Source organism: Microtus oregoni, unplaced genomic scaffold, assembly GCF_018167655.1.
Source record: "Microtus oregoni isolate MIOR12 unplaced genomic scaffold, Mior012 000012F_ref0000307, whole genome shotgun sequence".
NCBI classification, from domain to species: Eukaryota; Metazoa; Chordata; class Mammalia; order Rodentia; family Cricetidae; genus Microtus; species Microtus oregoni.
The window spans coordinates 52,435,532-52,451,310 of record NW_024543071.1 but is presented as its reverse complement, the minus strand read 5'-3'; the positions used below and the strand labels follow the sequence as shown (position 1 = coordinate 52,451,310).

The window sequence follows — 15,779 nt, the reverse complement described above, 5'->3', positions numbered from 1 at the left end:
TAAAATCTGTAATCCTACCACCTGGGAGGCTGAGGCAGGGGGATTTGTAAAAAGTCCAAGGCCAACTTGGTCTACTGCGTAGTGAACTCCAGGTTAGCCTGGGCTGAAGAATGAAATGCTGTCTCAAAAAAAAAAAAAAAAAAAAAAAAGAGAAACCCTGGCTGGGCAGTGGTGGCACACGCCTTTAATCCCAGCACTCGGGATGTAGAGGCAGGCAGATCTCTGTGAGTTTGAGGCCAGCGTGGTCTACAAGAGCTAGTTCCAGGACAGGAACCAAAAGCTAGGGAGAAACCCCTGTCTCGAAAATTCAAAAAAAAAAAAAAAAAAAGAGAGAAACCCTGTCTCAAAAAACAGACAAGCAAACAAAAGACAAGGGGTTCTGGGAAGTGGGCCCTGATGTAAATACAGTAAGCGTCTATAACTTTATTTTAAAATAACAACAATAAAACCAAGACAAATCAGTACTCAGGAAGCAAAGGTAGGTGGAACTTTATGAGTTCAAGGCCAGTCCGGTCTATATAGCAAGTTCCAGGGACTGTTACAACAAATAAAAAACTCAGAGGCAAAACAAACAAGAAATATACAACAAACAAAATATACACTATTGTCACCGGCTGCCAGTTGTTCCATTTCCTAAATACACCCTAATTTCTTAAGTTTTTAGTTATTAGTTGTAATAGTATATGTAGTGTTTGTAATGTGCATGTGTGTACAGTGTTGTGTGATGTGTATGTAGTATGTGTACAGTGTGCATGTAAGTTTATGTGTGTGTGCGCGTGTGTGTGTGTGCGCGTGCGCAGCCTTGCATGTGTTCTGGAGTGCATTAGAAATCCAAGACAGTTTATAGGGGTCAGTTGTCTCCTTCCATCATGGATTAAATGCAGATCATCATGTTTGGCACAAACACCTTTATCCATCTTGCCACCTCACTGTCCCTGTGGTGAGGAGGGAACTAAGACAGGGTCCTCTTGGGGATGATAGTACAGCTTTTTTTTTTTTTCCAGAAAGGGTTTCTCTGTAGCTTTGGAGCCTGTCCTGGAACTAGCTCTTGTAGACGAGGCTGACCTCGAATTCACAGAGATCCGACTGCCTCTGCCTCCCAAGTGCTGGGATTAAAGGCGTGCGCCATCACTGCCCAGCGATAGTACAGCTTTTGACTCCACCAAATACTCATTAAAGGAGGGAAAGGGTGTCAGGTCCCTGTGAATATCTTCATTTCTGTGAGGGAAGGACTTTCTGAAGGGCCTGCCTCTGCAGCTGGGCTTTGGAATGAGAAGGGGTTAGGACTTTTGTCTTTCTTTCTTTCTTTCTTTCTTTGTTTGTTTTGTTTTTGTTTTTTGTTTTCGAGACAGGGTTTCTCTGTAGCTTTGGAGCCTGTCCTGGAACTAGCTCTTGTAGACCAGGCTGGCCTTGAACTCACAGAGATCCACCTGTCTCTGCCTCCCGAGTGCTGGGATTAAAGGCGTGCGCCCAGCTGACTTTTGTGTTTCTGTGGAAAGATCAGAGCCTGGAGTTGTCCTTTCCTTGAAGAAGAAGCTCTCTAAATTTCCAGGTCACCCTTGTAGGTCAAAACAACTTGAGTCTTTGCTGTGCTTCTTGAGCTGGAAGAGACTTTTGTTCGGTCCTGACAGGGTCTTTAGGTTGCTGTCCTTGTTGTTGCCCTCACTGTATCTGTGAGAAGGTGGTAGCTTTAGGTCAGAGTGCGATATGAATCTGGGTCTTTCTACCTCCTAATTTTCCTTTGCCAGCCACTAACCATACCTGTGGCTATTTTGCCTTTGAGTTTGGAGTCGAACACCCTATTATGACATTTTCTCCTCCACTGACATATTACAACTCTGCTCTACTTTGCAGAATTGGAGGGGTTCAAAGGAGAGGATTATTGGGCTCCTGCTCCAACCAACACTGCCCTTCTTGGGGAGTCTGTGATGAGATGACCTAAGGTGGTGATTCACTGGCTTTTGGGGCTGAGAGAACAGCCAAGATGTTGCTCACCTGACCTCTCACTAACTGTGTGTGTTGGGGTGGGGAGGAGGCGCCTATCATCTAGTTGGTTTATCAGTGAAATGGAGTTCTATTGTAATGATTTAGATATTTGCTCACTGAGAAGCCCTATGCGAGGTTAGCATGCTACAGCTTCAGATTTAAAGATCTAAGGTTCCACAAGGAAATCAGTATCCTACCAGGTCAGGACGGAAGACCAGAAACCCATATCCAGGACCGACGCCAAGCTGGGCCCTCTTGTCTATCCCCAGGCCCTTTGCTCCCCATCACACTGTGGACACTGAAAACCCAGGACAGAGAGAAGACTCCAGTGTCTTCAGTGTAGCTTCTGCTTCGGACAAATGCTCAGTCTTCTAGCCCAGTGTGGGCATGGAGAGTCAATGGAGAAATGAACAAGTTCATGAAGAGATCCAAGGACTGAGAGGAGAGTCAGCCCGTGTGTCCCTCCCTAGGACTCCCATCTGGGCTCCTTGTGCTCTTTCCTCCCCACCCTTCCCTTTTCACAGAAGTGCAGGACACCAGAGGTACCAAAAAGGCAAACTGGACTTTATTATAAAGTTGGCTACAAAGTCACCGCAGCACCACGAGGTGGCCACCTGGGCAAGCCCAGGCAGTCTGGCGGCCGGGTGAGTCCTGCACCAGGTACACGCACTCGTGCAAGCACACGTGTGGCGGCAGATCTGCCTTCCTCCATCGGAAAGGAATGTAGCGTCTCTTCGCGCCCCCCACCCCAGGCGCGGGGCGCAAAAGTCACAGGAAGGGCCGCCAGGGCGGCAGAGTCCGTCGGAATTGAAATCCCGTTACTGCTTTGTAGAGAATTCTACGTGGGTGTCAAGAGCCCCTCAGGGCACAGGCTAGCCCCTGGTGGGCCATGCCTTTCCCCCACGAAAACCCAGAGGTGGCTTGGCCTCTAGGAGTGGAGAACTGGCCCAGACCCATGGGACAGCGCGGTGGGGAAGTGAGACTCCCCCATTCTCCGCTTGAAATCCATTCAAGGAAGCTCACTACGAGTGAATACAGATTGAAATGGAAACTGGGATTGCTCGAAGTCCCTTGATTTTAAAAAGTTGCTCCCTCCCTTGCCCTCCCCCCTCCCCCCTAAGTCCTTCAGGGCCTGGAGAATCAGATACATCCCCCTCTGGCCCCCAGAATCCCCCCAACAGTCCCGGGGGGGTGGAGAGCGGCTCCACGTCTTGATGACAATATGCCATACTTGACGACGTTAAGTCACAGACTTATTCAAAACGTTGGTTCCCCTCCACTTCCATCTGGAGAGAGAGAGAGAGAGAGAGAGAGAGAGAGAGAGAGAGAGAGAGAGAGATTAGTCAAGCCTATTAGGAAAAAGGGTCCTTGAAGGACTCGGGCTGTGTGCAATGTTGATATACATTCTGGGCTTCAAAGGAATCTGCCAAATGAGGGAATGATCTCCAGAGTCGGCAGATCGGGGCAATACGGACAGACGGAAGGGAGCTGTGGCTGCAGCTTTAGACAGCACAGGGCCACTGGGATGGAGCTATGGGCTTGGCACGGTCCTTTCTTTCCCCAGCCTTCATCAGCTGTTGCTCTCCATCTCCTTTAGAGGAAGCATTAGCTCTCATCAATTTTTCTATAGCTTAAACAAAGGCTCCTTAACTCTAGGGCCTTGATTATTTTTGTCTATAAAATAGGGGTGGTGACCAGTCTAGTTCCCTCACAAACTTTCAGGCTTTACCTAAGGATTGTCCATCACTTTATCCCATATCACCTCCTCTGGCCCGCCAGGTCTACTAATCCTCCTTACAGGGATTTGCATTGTCTTTGCCCTCACTGCCCACCTCAGTGGTACATGATATTGTCCACTTAATAAAACCGAGGAACAGAGAGTGGGGACTGATTCACCTAATCTGCCCAACATCTGACTGGAAGGACAGGGACAGGTGCTCTTGGACATGAGACTGGACTCACCTTCATGGAAGCTGTCTTGAACTTGGCTCTGGAGTTGATGCAACTCATCAGCAAACCCTTCGTAGGGGAATGTTGAGACACTTGTCTCAAAGGCGGTTTCATAGGTGGCCAAGTCCTCCAGGAAGCTGTGGTCTTCTGGGGACAGGTTGTTGCAAGGTGACAGGGCCCCTCCTGGGACCTCTGTCTCAGGATCCCCTGAGCCCCATTCCCCATTGGGGTCTGGAGTAGAGAGATCCATGAAGATGTCTTCCACTGGCGTCTCTTCCAGGAATAAATTGTCAGGGTCAACCAGGAAGTCCAGCTCCTGGCATTTCCAGGGCTTCAGATCCAGGCTAAGCACAGGGGGTCCAGCCCCTGACAGGGACAAGTTGGGGTTCAGGGGCTCCAACCCTCCGAGTGACTCCAGCCCCCCGGTGCCAGCCTCAGCTGAAAAGGGTCTGTCCATGCCCTGAGCCAATTGGCTGATCTGCTGGATGAGACGATCTATCTCATTTTGCTCTTTCTCAGAGTACTGAAAGAAACTTTGCTTGACTGGAGAGGCCTCAGGTGTGAGCAGGCCTTCAGGCACAAGGGGAACATCCACAGAGAGGGGACCCCGGAGCTGAGCTAGGGCCAGGAGTGTGCAGTCCCCATTACCAGGGCTGCTAGGACTTGGGGGCAACTTCTCATAGAGAAAACTGCATCCCTCCTGGGTGAAGTAAGTCTTGGTAGGGTTGGGGCTCAGTTGCTCTGGGAAGGTTTGGCTGGGACTGTTCAGGTGTGCTTGGAACGCGGTGCTGGGAGGAGTCAGCTGCTCATGGGTGGGACTCCCCAGAGGTTCTGGGAACGTGGCAGTGCTGGGAAGTAGCTGGTCTGGGAAGGTAGAAGTGCATGGAGCCAATTGGTCTTCATAGCTTCTGACTGAGGTTTCGCTCAACTGTCCTTGTAGTGAACTGGTCAGTGGGTCTGGGAAGGTTGCACTGCTGGGTGTCAACTGGTCAGAGAAAGTCACGGTGCTTGGCGTCAGCTGTTCTTGAAGAGAGCTGGATGGAGTGGGCAGGTGAGTCTGGAATGGTTCGTGGAGACTGAAGAGGAAAGCACAGCCCCCTGGCTGATGGGGCGTGTAAGGTGGAGTACACACCAAATCTTTGCTTAGCTCTGCTTGGAGAGAAGGCTCAGGCCTCGGAGGGAATGGCAAGTAACTGAAGTCCAGCTCTTTGGAGGGTTGGGGAAGCTCTTCTGCTGTTGAGATCACACCTAGCTCAGGCGCCCTGGGGAAGGTAGTGCTTCTGGAGCGTCCCAGAGCTGGCATAAAGAGTGGGTTAGAACACTGCTCCTGGGAGAAGACATTCTCAGGGAATGAGGGTAGGACGGCTGGGGTTCCTAGGACATATGCAGCCTGGGTGTCTTCAGAGTTTAGCTGCTGGCGGAGGCTCCAGGCTTCCGTGTCACTGGAGAGGAAAGAAGCAGAGGCTCGTAAGGCTTTGCTGTCCATCATCAGAGTCGTTTTCTTAGTTGCGTTCTCTCCGTGCTGATCTCAGCTCCTCCTCCCCTCTCCACTGTCCTGTGTCTTACACCTTACCTGATAGGGTAGTTATTGGCAGTAAGAGGGCCTTCTGGACCTTCTGAGTACAGCATGCAGTAAATCCATGCCCAGCCTCCGTGCTTGGCTTGAAGTCTCACTACCATTTCTGCCTGGATATCTCCATTTTCAGCCACTGAGGAGAAAGAGAGATACAGGGTTAGCAAGCCCATCAAGTAGCATCACTGACACACCCACCTCTCTCACCTCTACACTGGATTGAGGGAAGTGTGAATTTTCTCTCTTACTACCCTGACCTGCACCTCTAGGCTGCCCACCTTGACCTTAGCGACGCTTCTTAGCTGTGTCCTATGTTACTTTGACTTCTCACCCCAAAATTGACTCTCTAGTCTTCAAAATTGCAGGGCTCAGTGTCTCCTCAACATCAGTGTGGAGCACAGCCCTTCCTGGCCTATGTCCCATGCCTTCTCCCAGCTTCCTGTGTTATCCACAGTCTCTCAGGACACTCACACAGGCGGTAGTGTTGAGAAGAAGCGTGGGCCAGGTCCTCAGGGTGTAGCAGTCCATACCATGACTTACAGAGCAGTTCGCTGCGCTCAAAGCCCAGGTAGATTAGGACACTGGGAAGGTGGAAAGGGTGAGGTCAGCTTTCTGTTTTTCTTACTTGATGCATGCACTTCACTCCCTCCCAGGTTCTCTGCCCACTTAAGCCCCATCCTCCCTGTCCTGAATCTAAGGTCAAGAGTCTAAGGTGCCCTTCTTTCTGCCCTCCCTTCTTACTGGAGTTTGAACCTCTGGGCTTACCTTTCAGAGATGTCCAGTAGGGCCAGGTCCTTAGTATGCCGGCTCTGGAACATGGCCAGGAAGAGTGAAGCAGGACCAGGGCCAGGGCCAGGGCCAGGGCCAGGGCGGGGTCTTGGCTCCAGTGGGGCACAGAAAGCTGTGAACACGGGGTTTCCTGCCCAGTAGGCTCCAGGTGGGTGAGCGTGGAATCGACCTCGAATAAGCACCAGTTTGTTGCCTGCACTCTGGCGCCGGAGGGACTTGGAGGTGTTGAATCGGCAACGGAAAAGACGATCTAGGTGAGCAAAAAGAAAAAGTGACTAAGAGAATGGGCACCAGAGGAAAAGTAGACGGTTGGCACAGGGGGACAGAGGGGTGGGCTGGAGAGTGGAGAAGAAGCCCGTACCAGCATCCAGAGCAGAGGGCATGGTGAGCTGCTGGCGAACAGTGAGATGGTCAGCAGGGTCAATGATGTCGTAGATACTGTCACCCTGGGCAACCAGGTCCACCTAGAAGAATGAAAAAAGAGGTGATCGTTAGTGAAGGCAGTAAGAGCCAATCTGTGACCAATAGCTTTTCTCAGGGCAGAATACCCCCTCACACCTCCAGGAACTCTCAGTTTCTTGGTAAGGGAAAGCTCATTTTATCCCACATATGCCACAACCCGAGATGCAAAGACTTTCAGTACTCACCATAGAATGGCCCAGATGCTCGCTCACACTTTCAGACAGGTATAGCAATTTCCCCTCAGCTGTGAACACAAGCAGAAATCCAGGTAGTGCTGCCACGATGTCTTCAAGCTCTTGAGCTGAGAGAAGCCCCGTGGGGCCAGCCAGAGGAGTGCCTGTAGGGTGAAAAGATCTGGTGAGTCAGGGTAAGACTCGGGTACAAAACAGAAATGAGGAGGGCATCATCTGAGTTGCAGAGAAGACAGGAAATTCTCGCAGCAGAACTAGCTCTGAAAACACCTGTTGACCCTATGCTTGTGGATTTTGGCCAAGAAACCTGTTGCTCAAACTATCTAGCCAGGGAGCCCTCAGACTTCCGAGCCCCGCGGGAACCTCCGCAGCACTGAGCGATCAGCACTGTGGACAGAGCTCCCCCGAAGGGATTGGAGTTCAGCACCGCGGACAGCACTCCCCAGAAAAAGACTGCCGTTTTAAGTACCGCGGACAGCGGCGGGTGGGCGTGCTGGTTTCAGAACCTCGGACAGCACCCCAGAGCGGAGAAAGACCCTCTAAGCATATCCTAGATCAAGCTGCTCTCCCCAGACTTCACCTTTGCAGGCTTTTCCTGCAGCTTGCCAGGCTTCCTTCCGTCCACTCTCCGGATTCCTGAAGTGCCTCTGAGGCAATGGGAACCTAGACCATTCTATTTTAGCTCTCCATATTCCACAAATCTGGCTAGAACCATCATCGGTCAGGCTAGTTTAGACAGAGCTCAGGAGAAAAAGTAGGAAGTCTGGAGTCCCCTCAAGTCCCTTCTCTCCACAGTCTTCCACTACGCTGTTCTAGACAAGCGGCAATTTCAGCGCGTTCCCTCAGCTCCTACATCCCTGGTCCCTGTTAGCTATAGTCTCTGGTAGCCCAAGCTTGCTCACCTCCAGCAAAGAAGACACCCTTGCGAGTGTAGATGCAGGCAAGACTCATAATGTGCAGGTAGGACAGCCGGACCTTGTCCGCTTCAGCCAACGGCAGCAGTTCCTTGAGGTTCCGGATCTCGGCGTTGATCTGGTCGCGGCGCGCCTTGGAGGCGCCCTTGGTGGATCGGTACATGACTGCCGGCTGTGGAGCTCCGGCTCCGGCTCCCGAACACCTGCGATCCTGTCCCGATGCACCGGAGGCTTCTTTCTTGCTTCCCGGTCTTTCGCTCAGGCTCTCGCTCGCTCCAGGCTCCGCTCCTGGGCTCCGCTCGGCAGCGCTGCCCCCCTCGCCTGCCTCGATCCGCCTTATATAGCTCCTGGCAGGCGTGGGGGGCTCGTTTTAGAGACGGGGGGGGGGAGCGGGAGGCGGGAGGCTGGGCTAAAGCAAGCTGCAGCGGGAGCCACTGGCTGGGGAGGGGGGGCGCTCCTCCTCCCTCCCTGGCTTCCTACGTCATCTTGTGACGTCGAACAGGAGAGGGAGGGGGCGGAGGAGAGGGGGGAGAAGAAGGCTGCGGAGGGGGCCGGCTGGCGAGATCTGTGCAGAGCCAGGCAGGGAGTGCAGGGACCCAGAATTCCTATTGTATTCTATTGGGAGGAGGGATAGTGCAAGGGTTAGGGTGGTCAGAAGACCTTGGCAAGAGAGTTTGTAGAAGGCCAAGGACGGGCTGATACCAACACTGAGTTTTCTAAGGAGGCAAAGGATAGGGAGGGGAAGGGTCTTCTGCGAATTTGCCCCTATTTGCCAGGCAAAGGTCAAAGTCACATGAGAAACTTTCCTTGGCTTTGGGGAAGGGGTTAGGTCACATCTGGGGGTCTTTTCTAGGGTCTATTCAATCTGAAAGCCCTTAGCACTTTCAAATAAATAATCCCCTCCTCCCCACCAAGCCCTGGCCTGAGGGTCTAAATCTCTAGGATAGAGTGGAATGGTGGTCCTGGGGGGAAGAGACCAGCTGAATTCGGCCTTGACCACATAACCCGGGCAGCACAGGAACACAAACATCACCTCTGTGATCTGCAGTGATTCTTCATTCCTTTATCAGTTAACCTTAGCCATCTGTGGGGGAAACTGAGGCAAGGACCCAGGGCCTGGTGAGGATCTGGGTCTGCATTTGGGCCTCCCCGCACCCTCTCCAGCTTGCCAGCCCCCAAGGCGAGCTGTTCCCCCGCCCTCTTGCAAGCCCCAGTCTCTCCGGCGGGCTGGGGGCGGGGGCGGGGCTGGGGGAATCCCAGCTCCATATTAGGACAGGAATCCTCCGGCGGCTGCGGCTGCGGCGGCGGCGGGCGGGGCCTAGCGGCCTCCGCACTGCTCGGGAGAGCTCCCCCCACCGCTTCAGCCGGGAAGAGGGGGAGGCAGCCAAGAAACCAGGGTCTGCTGGGCCTTCCGTGACTACTGCATCTACCCAAGACCCTTATTTTCTGCCAAGCTCCCCTTCCCATCTCCCTCCGGTTCTTGCTCCATTTTTAGCGCCAAGACTCCTCATTCTGTCTTTCCACTTCTCTCTCTCTCTCTCTCTCTCTCTCTCTCTGTCTCTGAGTGTGTGTCTGCGCGCGCGTGCATGCACGTGTATGTGTGTGTGTGCATGTATGTGTGCTTGTGTTTGTGTGTGTGTGTTTCCTTTTTCCCCCCCTTCCTCCATTGAATGTTGGGCAGTCTGTCTTGGCTTTGAGGACTTCCCAAGCTCCTGAAAACTGCACCTTTGATTAAATTATCTGTCTTTGTCCAGCTCATCTCCATAGGGTGTCCTTCCTAGTCACTGTATACAACTGCTTTCTACACAGGGAATGGGCGCCCTTTCTTATCCCTCAGCCTCATGAAGGAGAAAGCAATGATCTATGGAAACTTTTTGCCTGAAATCTCATTTAGAGTAAGCACATGTAAAAACACTTTTAGGGCCAGTAAAAAGAAGACCAATTTAAAAAGTTGAGGGAGAGGGACAGTCCTGGCTGTAGAAAGTCACAGAGGTAGAGATAAATTTTGACACCAAAGAGAAAAGTTCGTGGTCAAGGAAACCCCCATTCCTCTTGGTAGGGGTGGTAGCAAGAGAAGCCATGTGAGGAGAAGGAGTGTTGGAAGAGGATGCCTGCAGGAATGGGGCTACCGTTTAATGGTAGAGCAAACTTCTAGCATACTCAAGGCTTGAGTTCAATCCCCAGTGATGCCAAAGGCAGTGGGGGGAGGAGGAGAAGGAAGAAGTACATGGTTGTAGAGACCCTATTCTGATGTTTTTGTAAACATCATTTAAACCATCATGTGGCAAGTGGATTTGCTTGTTTCTCAGTACTGAGGATGGGACCAGGGCTTTGTGCATGCTGGACAAGCATTCTATTACTGAGGCTCATCCCTAGCCTTTCTTCCTCACAGAGAGATGCTTTAAGCCTTGGCTAGGAGACATTCTTGGTATCTAAGTTGTGTCTCTCTCCGGGGTCCAGCTAGTCTCCCTCTCAAGCAGTTCGAGCAGCCCGGCTGTGATAGCGCCGGAATGGTGGCCACTGTCCGTGGTGCTGAATATTGCCTTGCCAATCAGATTGGCCACGGCCTGCCAGTTAAATCAAAGCAGAGGTGGGCCTCAGGATAGACCAGGGTGGCAGGACGCAGATGCCATCCTCTTTCCTGAAAATATATATGGGCTTTTTACAGGGATGGGGGGGGGTCAAGACTCCTGGGCTCTAGGAAATAGTTAAACTAGGCTTAAGAGAGTTAGGCTCAAGGGAAGAATCCTTGGATTTTTCCAGGAGAATGGACTAGGGATAAAGAACTTTGGAATGGGAGAAGGGTCTAGAAAGGAACGAGGGAGGGGTGGAGGAGGGATCATCCTAGTTTGACTACTCTGATTCAAGTAGAGAAGCTCTGTGTGCCCCCAATGTCTCCTCTCCCTAGGCCAGTTCCCTCTCCTCTTGCCTCCCACCTCCATGAAACTATTTTTAACTGTGCAGAACCAAAAATAGCCTGGCAGCCGCTTCAGGCCGTGGGAGAAGAGCTATTTATATCACCAGTGACGGTTCTGAAATAGCAGGCAGGAGGAGGGGGCGGCTGGCACGCTAGAGAGCTCCTGGCCGCTGCTAAAAATACTGTCAGTGTGAGTCATCCTGGCCTGGCTGAGTCACCCCACTCTCTACCCCCCAAGCGGCAGGCAGCAGCAGCAGCAGCAGAACAGAATTGGAAGTCTGAGATGGGGGAGGCATCACAATCTTTGGTTATGGGAAAGTGGGCAAGGAGTGAGTTGGGAAAGGGGCTTTGGGGTCTCTCTCTCTCTCTCTCTCTCTCTCTCTCTCTCTCTCTCTCTCTCTGTGTGTGTGTAGAAGGAAAAGGTGGGGGTGTATAAGAGACTCCCAGCACTTACTGGGTGAGCATGCAGCATTTGCAGCTCTGCTCTCCTGCAATAGGATGCTTGAGCAATTGAAGGGGAGATGTGTGTGTGTGTGTGTATGTTCTGTGTGTGTGTGTGTGTGTACTTGACTGAAGCTGTGTTGCATGTTCTGTGTCTGCATCCAAGCCTGTCTGTCTGAACACACTTGTCTATCTGCATCCATGTATCTGTTTGCATGTGTTTTGTAGCTGGGGTCTGCATTCTTGCATGTCTACACATTTGCTGGTACCTGCATTTGCATTTTTTAATCTGTCTGTGTTTTTCTAAGTCTCTACCTTCCTGTATTGCATGCAGTTTTGTATTTTGTGCTTACATTTACTTGTTTTGCAGCTCTCTGTGTGTCTGTGTCCATATCTGAGTTGGCCCTGGGCCTTTCCTCACAGAATTAGATGGTTTGCATAGACTGCGTGCTTCCGGAGACCCTTTGCAGCTTCCCTTGCCCACTCTGATACCATGTTTTGTTGTTTTGCATCATCTACCCTTTGCCCATCCCTCACCACCAAGCATCTCTCTTTCTAACTCTCAGCCTCTAATCATTTGCGAAGGCCTCTCTGCTGCATGCAGTCTCTGCAGTGGAGAAAAACAACTTCATAGGAACACTCCCCTTCCTCTGGAACCATCCCGAATCTTCTCTGGCCTGCAGGAGTACATGGTTTTTCATCACTCCATATTTGGGGAGCTGAGAGAAGGGCTTTCTTTAGTTCTAAAAAAAATTGCTGGTGTGGGCACAGGCATGTGTAGCACGCACATACACACAGAGACACACACACAACTGAGAGAATGAGAGAGAAAAAATATCAAGGTCCCTTCTTTACTGAGCAGAGCTCGCATCTGTTGCCATGGAAACCCACCCACTCCTTCCCCGAAAAATCACCAAGAAGAGGTGATGGCATCGAGAAGGGATTGGCTGATTCCTTTCTTTATTTTTTCCGAAAAAGGCCTTTTTATAGCAAGAACGGGCCGTGAGATTCCTTGCCCCTGTCTTGCACAGCTTCACTGGGACCCTAGAGGGACATCACCCCTCAACCCCTATTAGAGAATAAGTGATGTATCTTTTTCAGATATTTTCCAAGAGGAAGACCTCCTGAGGAGTTGGAAGGTGGGTGGAGGATTTGGTTCTTCAGAATATCATGGAGACTCCTGGCTGCTTTTTCTCAAAAATTAGAGCGAGGATGTTGACAGAGGACTATCAGTGTGCGTGTGGTGTTTGTCTGCACAAGTGTGTCTATGAGGAAGGGAAGGGGAGATGAGAGAATGAAAAAATGAATGAACCACTTGCTAGGGCTTCAGAGAGGAAAAGGTGCGAGGGATGTGGCATTCAGAGCTCATGTGAGCAGAGAGGAGAACAAGATGACAGCTTAAACTGAATGATGCAATGAATGGCCGCAAGCTCCAGGGAAGCTGGGACTAGAGCTGGCCAGGAGAACACAGAAGCTTACTGCTCCTGACTGGAGGGCCAGCCTGGCTCTCAGCGGCCTCCTGCAAAGCCTGGCCACCAGCCACTGCAGCCATGTTGCTCTCTCAAGTGAACTCTAGCACCCTGCCAAATGGCTGGATGGTAGAGAGGAAGAGAGATTCCTTGTTTCCTCTTTGGCTTGGCTCGCTCCAGAAATGGGGTCACCGAGGACTGTAAAGCAGACCAAGAATCTGACTCTATCGAAAGATGCATCTCCATCCTAGAAGGCTATCACCACCCTTAGCAAGCAAGGATGTGGCCTGTATGGTAGACTTAAAAGCTGCGGCATAAGAGATGGAGGAACTTGCTCTGTTCTCTTAGACACTTTCTTCTTCATTTACTTACCTATCATGGCAGGGACATACAAGTGTCATGGTGTGCAGGTGTGGAGGTCAGGGGATAACTTTCAGGAGTCACTTCACTTCATCACATGACCTGGGTGGGGATCAAACCCAGGTCATCAAGCTTGCCAGCAAGGGCCTTAGCCTTCCGAGCCATTCTATCCACTCCCCTTAGACACTTTTCCAGGACTAATATGATTAGCATTATTGTGTTCATTATATAGTTGGTGAAGTGAAGACCAGAAATGGATAATGACAAAGTCACACAGCAAAGTGCAGGCAATGCTGTGCTTTAAGCTAGCCCCCCCCACTGAAATTTATTCTCTTGCCACATCGAACAAAAGTGGGGCCTATAGATTATGGCCCCAAATAAAGTCTGGTCCACTGCTTATTTCTACAAACAAAGTGTTACTAGGACAGATCCAAATCCATTAGTTTACTTATGAATGATGCCCATCTTCACACAGCGACAGAATTATGTAAATGCAGAAGGGACCAGACACAGGCAAGCCAAAATGTCTACTACCTGACTCTTGACAGAAAAGGCTTGCCATCCTTAGAGCAGAGAAAGGAAGCAGCTCTGTCCCAGCCCTCCCCCGTCACTGTCTCTCTCTGTAAAGATCTCTGGTCTCAGAACAAACCACACTGTCACTTCATCTCTCTTTCTTAAGAACCTGGGAAGTCCTTACTAATGTCTAGAGACCATGAAATGCATAGTCTCTCCCATACAGAAGAGATTCTGCAAACCCCACTGACAGCATGAATTCCAGCTGTCCCCACCCATCCCTAGTCTCTTTGGGATTGCATTTTGGGAAGATTTTGTTGTTTCATAGGGAGGTTAAGTTGTTATCAGGAAGATCAATTTTTCTTTTTTCTTTCTTTCTTTTTTTTTTTTTTGGTTTTTCGAGACAGGGTTTCTCTGTAGCTTTGGTGCCAATTTTTCTTATAAGGAAAGATGAGCATACTATGAGATATCAGGCTTCCTGCTGTCTCTAATCTGACTCAGTGGCAGAACATGCACCTTCCCAGAGAGGGTGATCAACTTGCTCAGGGTCACACAGCCAGAATGAGATGAACTCAAAACTAAAATCCATGTTTCTCTGTTTCCACATTCTTTCTGTTTTCTTTTTTTTTCTTTTTCTTTTTTTTTTTATTTATTTTTCGAGACAGGGTTTCTCCGTAGCTTTTGGTTCCTGTCCTGGAACTAGCTCTTGTAGACCAGGCTGGCCTCGAACTCACAGAGATCCGCCTGCCTCTGCCTCCCGAGTGCTGGGATTAAAGGCGTGCGCCACCACCGCCCGGCCTGTTTTCTTTTTACAATCTAGGTTTTCTTATATCATTCTTTGGAACTGGTGGACTTGCAATCCCATAAATGTTTTCCAGAAGGTTCTCTGGCAGTGCTCAATCCTGTGGTCATGGTGCACCGCCTATCCGATGGAACGCTAGCCCTCAAGTAGAGCTGACTTGTGAAGCATTGAGCTGGCTTCAGCTGCACCCCTATGGGCTGTTTTCCTTCTCCTCCGGCCTTTTCATTGTGAGATCACCCCCTCAATCCTACTTGCTCATAGAAGCACTTAGAACGTTTTATCTATTTATGGTTATGAAATCAACAAATCTCATGTGAAGAGGGTACATGCTGGTACCCACGCATGGAAACGGTCAGAGCCAGGGAAGTGGGCTGGGCAGAGGTGAGGGATAAGGAGGGATAGAGAAGGTAGGCGTGAGGAGACTAGAGCCTGGATGGGAAAACTGTTAAGGTGTCTGGGCGAGGCTTGTGGACAGGACTGATGGAGGGGGCTTTCTCCAAGGAGGGGAGAAAAATTAATTCGTGGGACACACTTTAAAAATTCAGACTAGGCACCCCACTGCCTCAGTGGCCTGACCCCAGCCCTCTAGATCTGCGGGCCTCACATACTGTCTGTGATCTTCCTCAGCAGGTGAACTCCTCCCTGCCCCAGTGGTCTTCTGGTGATGACTACCACACCCCTGCTGCTCTCACAGCTCCACCTGTACCTCTTCCTTACTGTGTGTATTCAAGCCCAACCTCAAATTCATTATATAGCAGAGGCTGAACTTGAACTTCAGCTCCTCCTGCCTCTGCCTCCCAATGCTAGAATTACGGGTGTGCACCTGTTTTGTTGCTTGTTCCTTGTCTACTACCCCATCCCCTGCCACCATGTTGCCAGCATCCACCACAGGACTGGGCAGGAATCAGGGACAAAGTGGGTGGACGCGATGCTCACTACATGGCCAGCCTCCGTGGTGGATGCTGGCAGTGGGGAAGACATGAGCCTGGCTTTAACATCATGGAGCCTCCACGCTGGTAAGAAGATAATGATAGCAAGCCATATGAATGAGAGACTGTCATGGAAGAAGCATCTGGGGTTCTTGGGATGAAACATAAGGGACAACCAAGCCTAGGGAGTTGGCAGTGGGCTCCCTAGGGAGGTGTGTTTGATATGTTGTTGGGAGTCAAGTGGCCAACTGACTGGTTGTGCTGGGCGGGTGTAGCAGGGTACAATGAACTGGAGCATGGTCCTGAGGTTTTAGAAGGTGTGGTGGGTCCTAGTGGTAGAAGCTAACAAGTGCATCAGTTAGGTGGACACAACGCAGTGCTGTAGGGGAGCTGGCCCCCCACTTTAACCCACAGCTGTGGCTGCAGGAGCTGTGCTGGGAACAGGCCTGAGATGAGGTGACCAAGGCTCAGCCTTTAGCCACC

The 15,779-nt window shown here is 50.9% G+C and overlaps 1 protein-coding gene across 1 annotated transcript; it reads right to left on the bottom strand.

Moving 5' to 3' along the window:
• Positions 1-3,137: 3,137 nt before the first annotated feature.
• Npas4 (neuronal PAS domain protein 4) lies at positions 3,138-8,195 on the bottom strand. The gene is made up of 8 exons (XM_041661872.1): positions 7,854-8,195; positions 6,946-7,097; positions 6,660-6,762; positions 6,275-6,548; positions 5,981-6,090; positions 5,510-5,645; positions 3,949-5,378; positions 3,138-3,272 (listed from the first exon to the last, which is right to left on the bottom strand). The coding sequence occupies exons 1-8, from the start codon at positions 8,026-8,028 to the stop codon at positions 3,244-3,246; spliced, it is 2,409 nt and encodes an 802-aa protein (XP_041517806.1). The 5' UTR covers positions 8,029-8,195; the 3' UTR covers positions 3,138-3,243.
• Between the last annotated feature and the right edge of the window lie 7,584 nt (positions 8,196-15,779).

Excerpts from the sequence above, each read along its gene's own strand:
- Npas4 (XM_041661872.1), bottom strand. The coding sequence starts at position 8,028 with ATGTACCGATCCACCAAGGGCGCCTCCAAGGCGCGCCGCGACCAGATC. Across the intron at positions 6,549-6,659 it reads GCCCTCTGCTCTGGATGCTG|ATCGTCTTTTCCGTTGCCGA; the intron begins GTACGGGCTTCT and ends TTGCTCACCTAG. Across the intron at positions 5,646-5,980 it reads TTCTCAACACTACCGCCTGT|TGGCTGAAAATGGAGATATC; the intron begins GTGAGTGTCCTG and ends CTTTCTCCTCAG.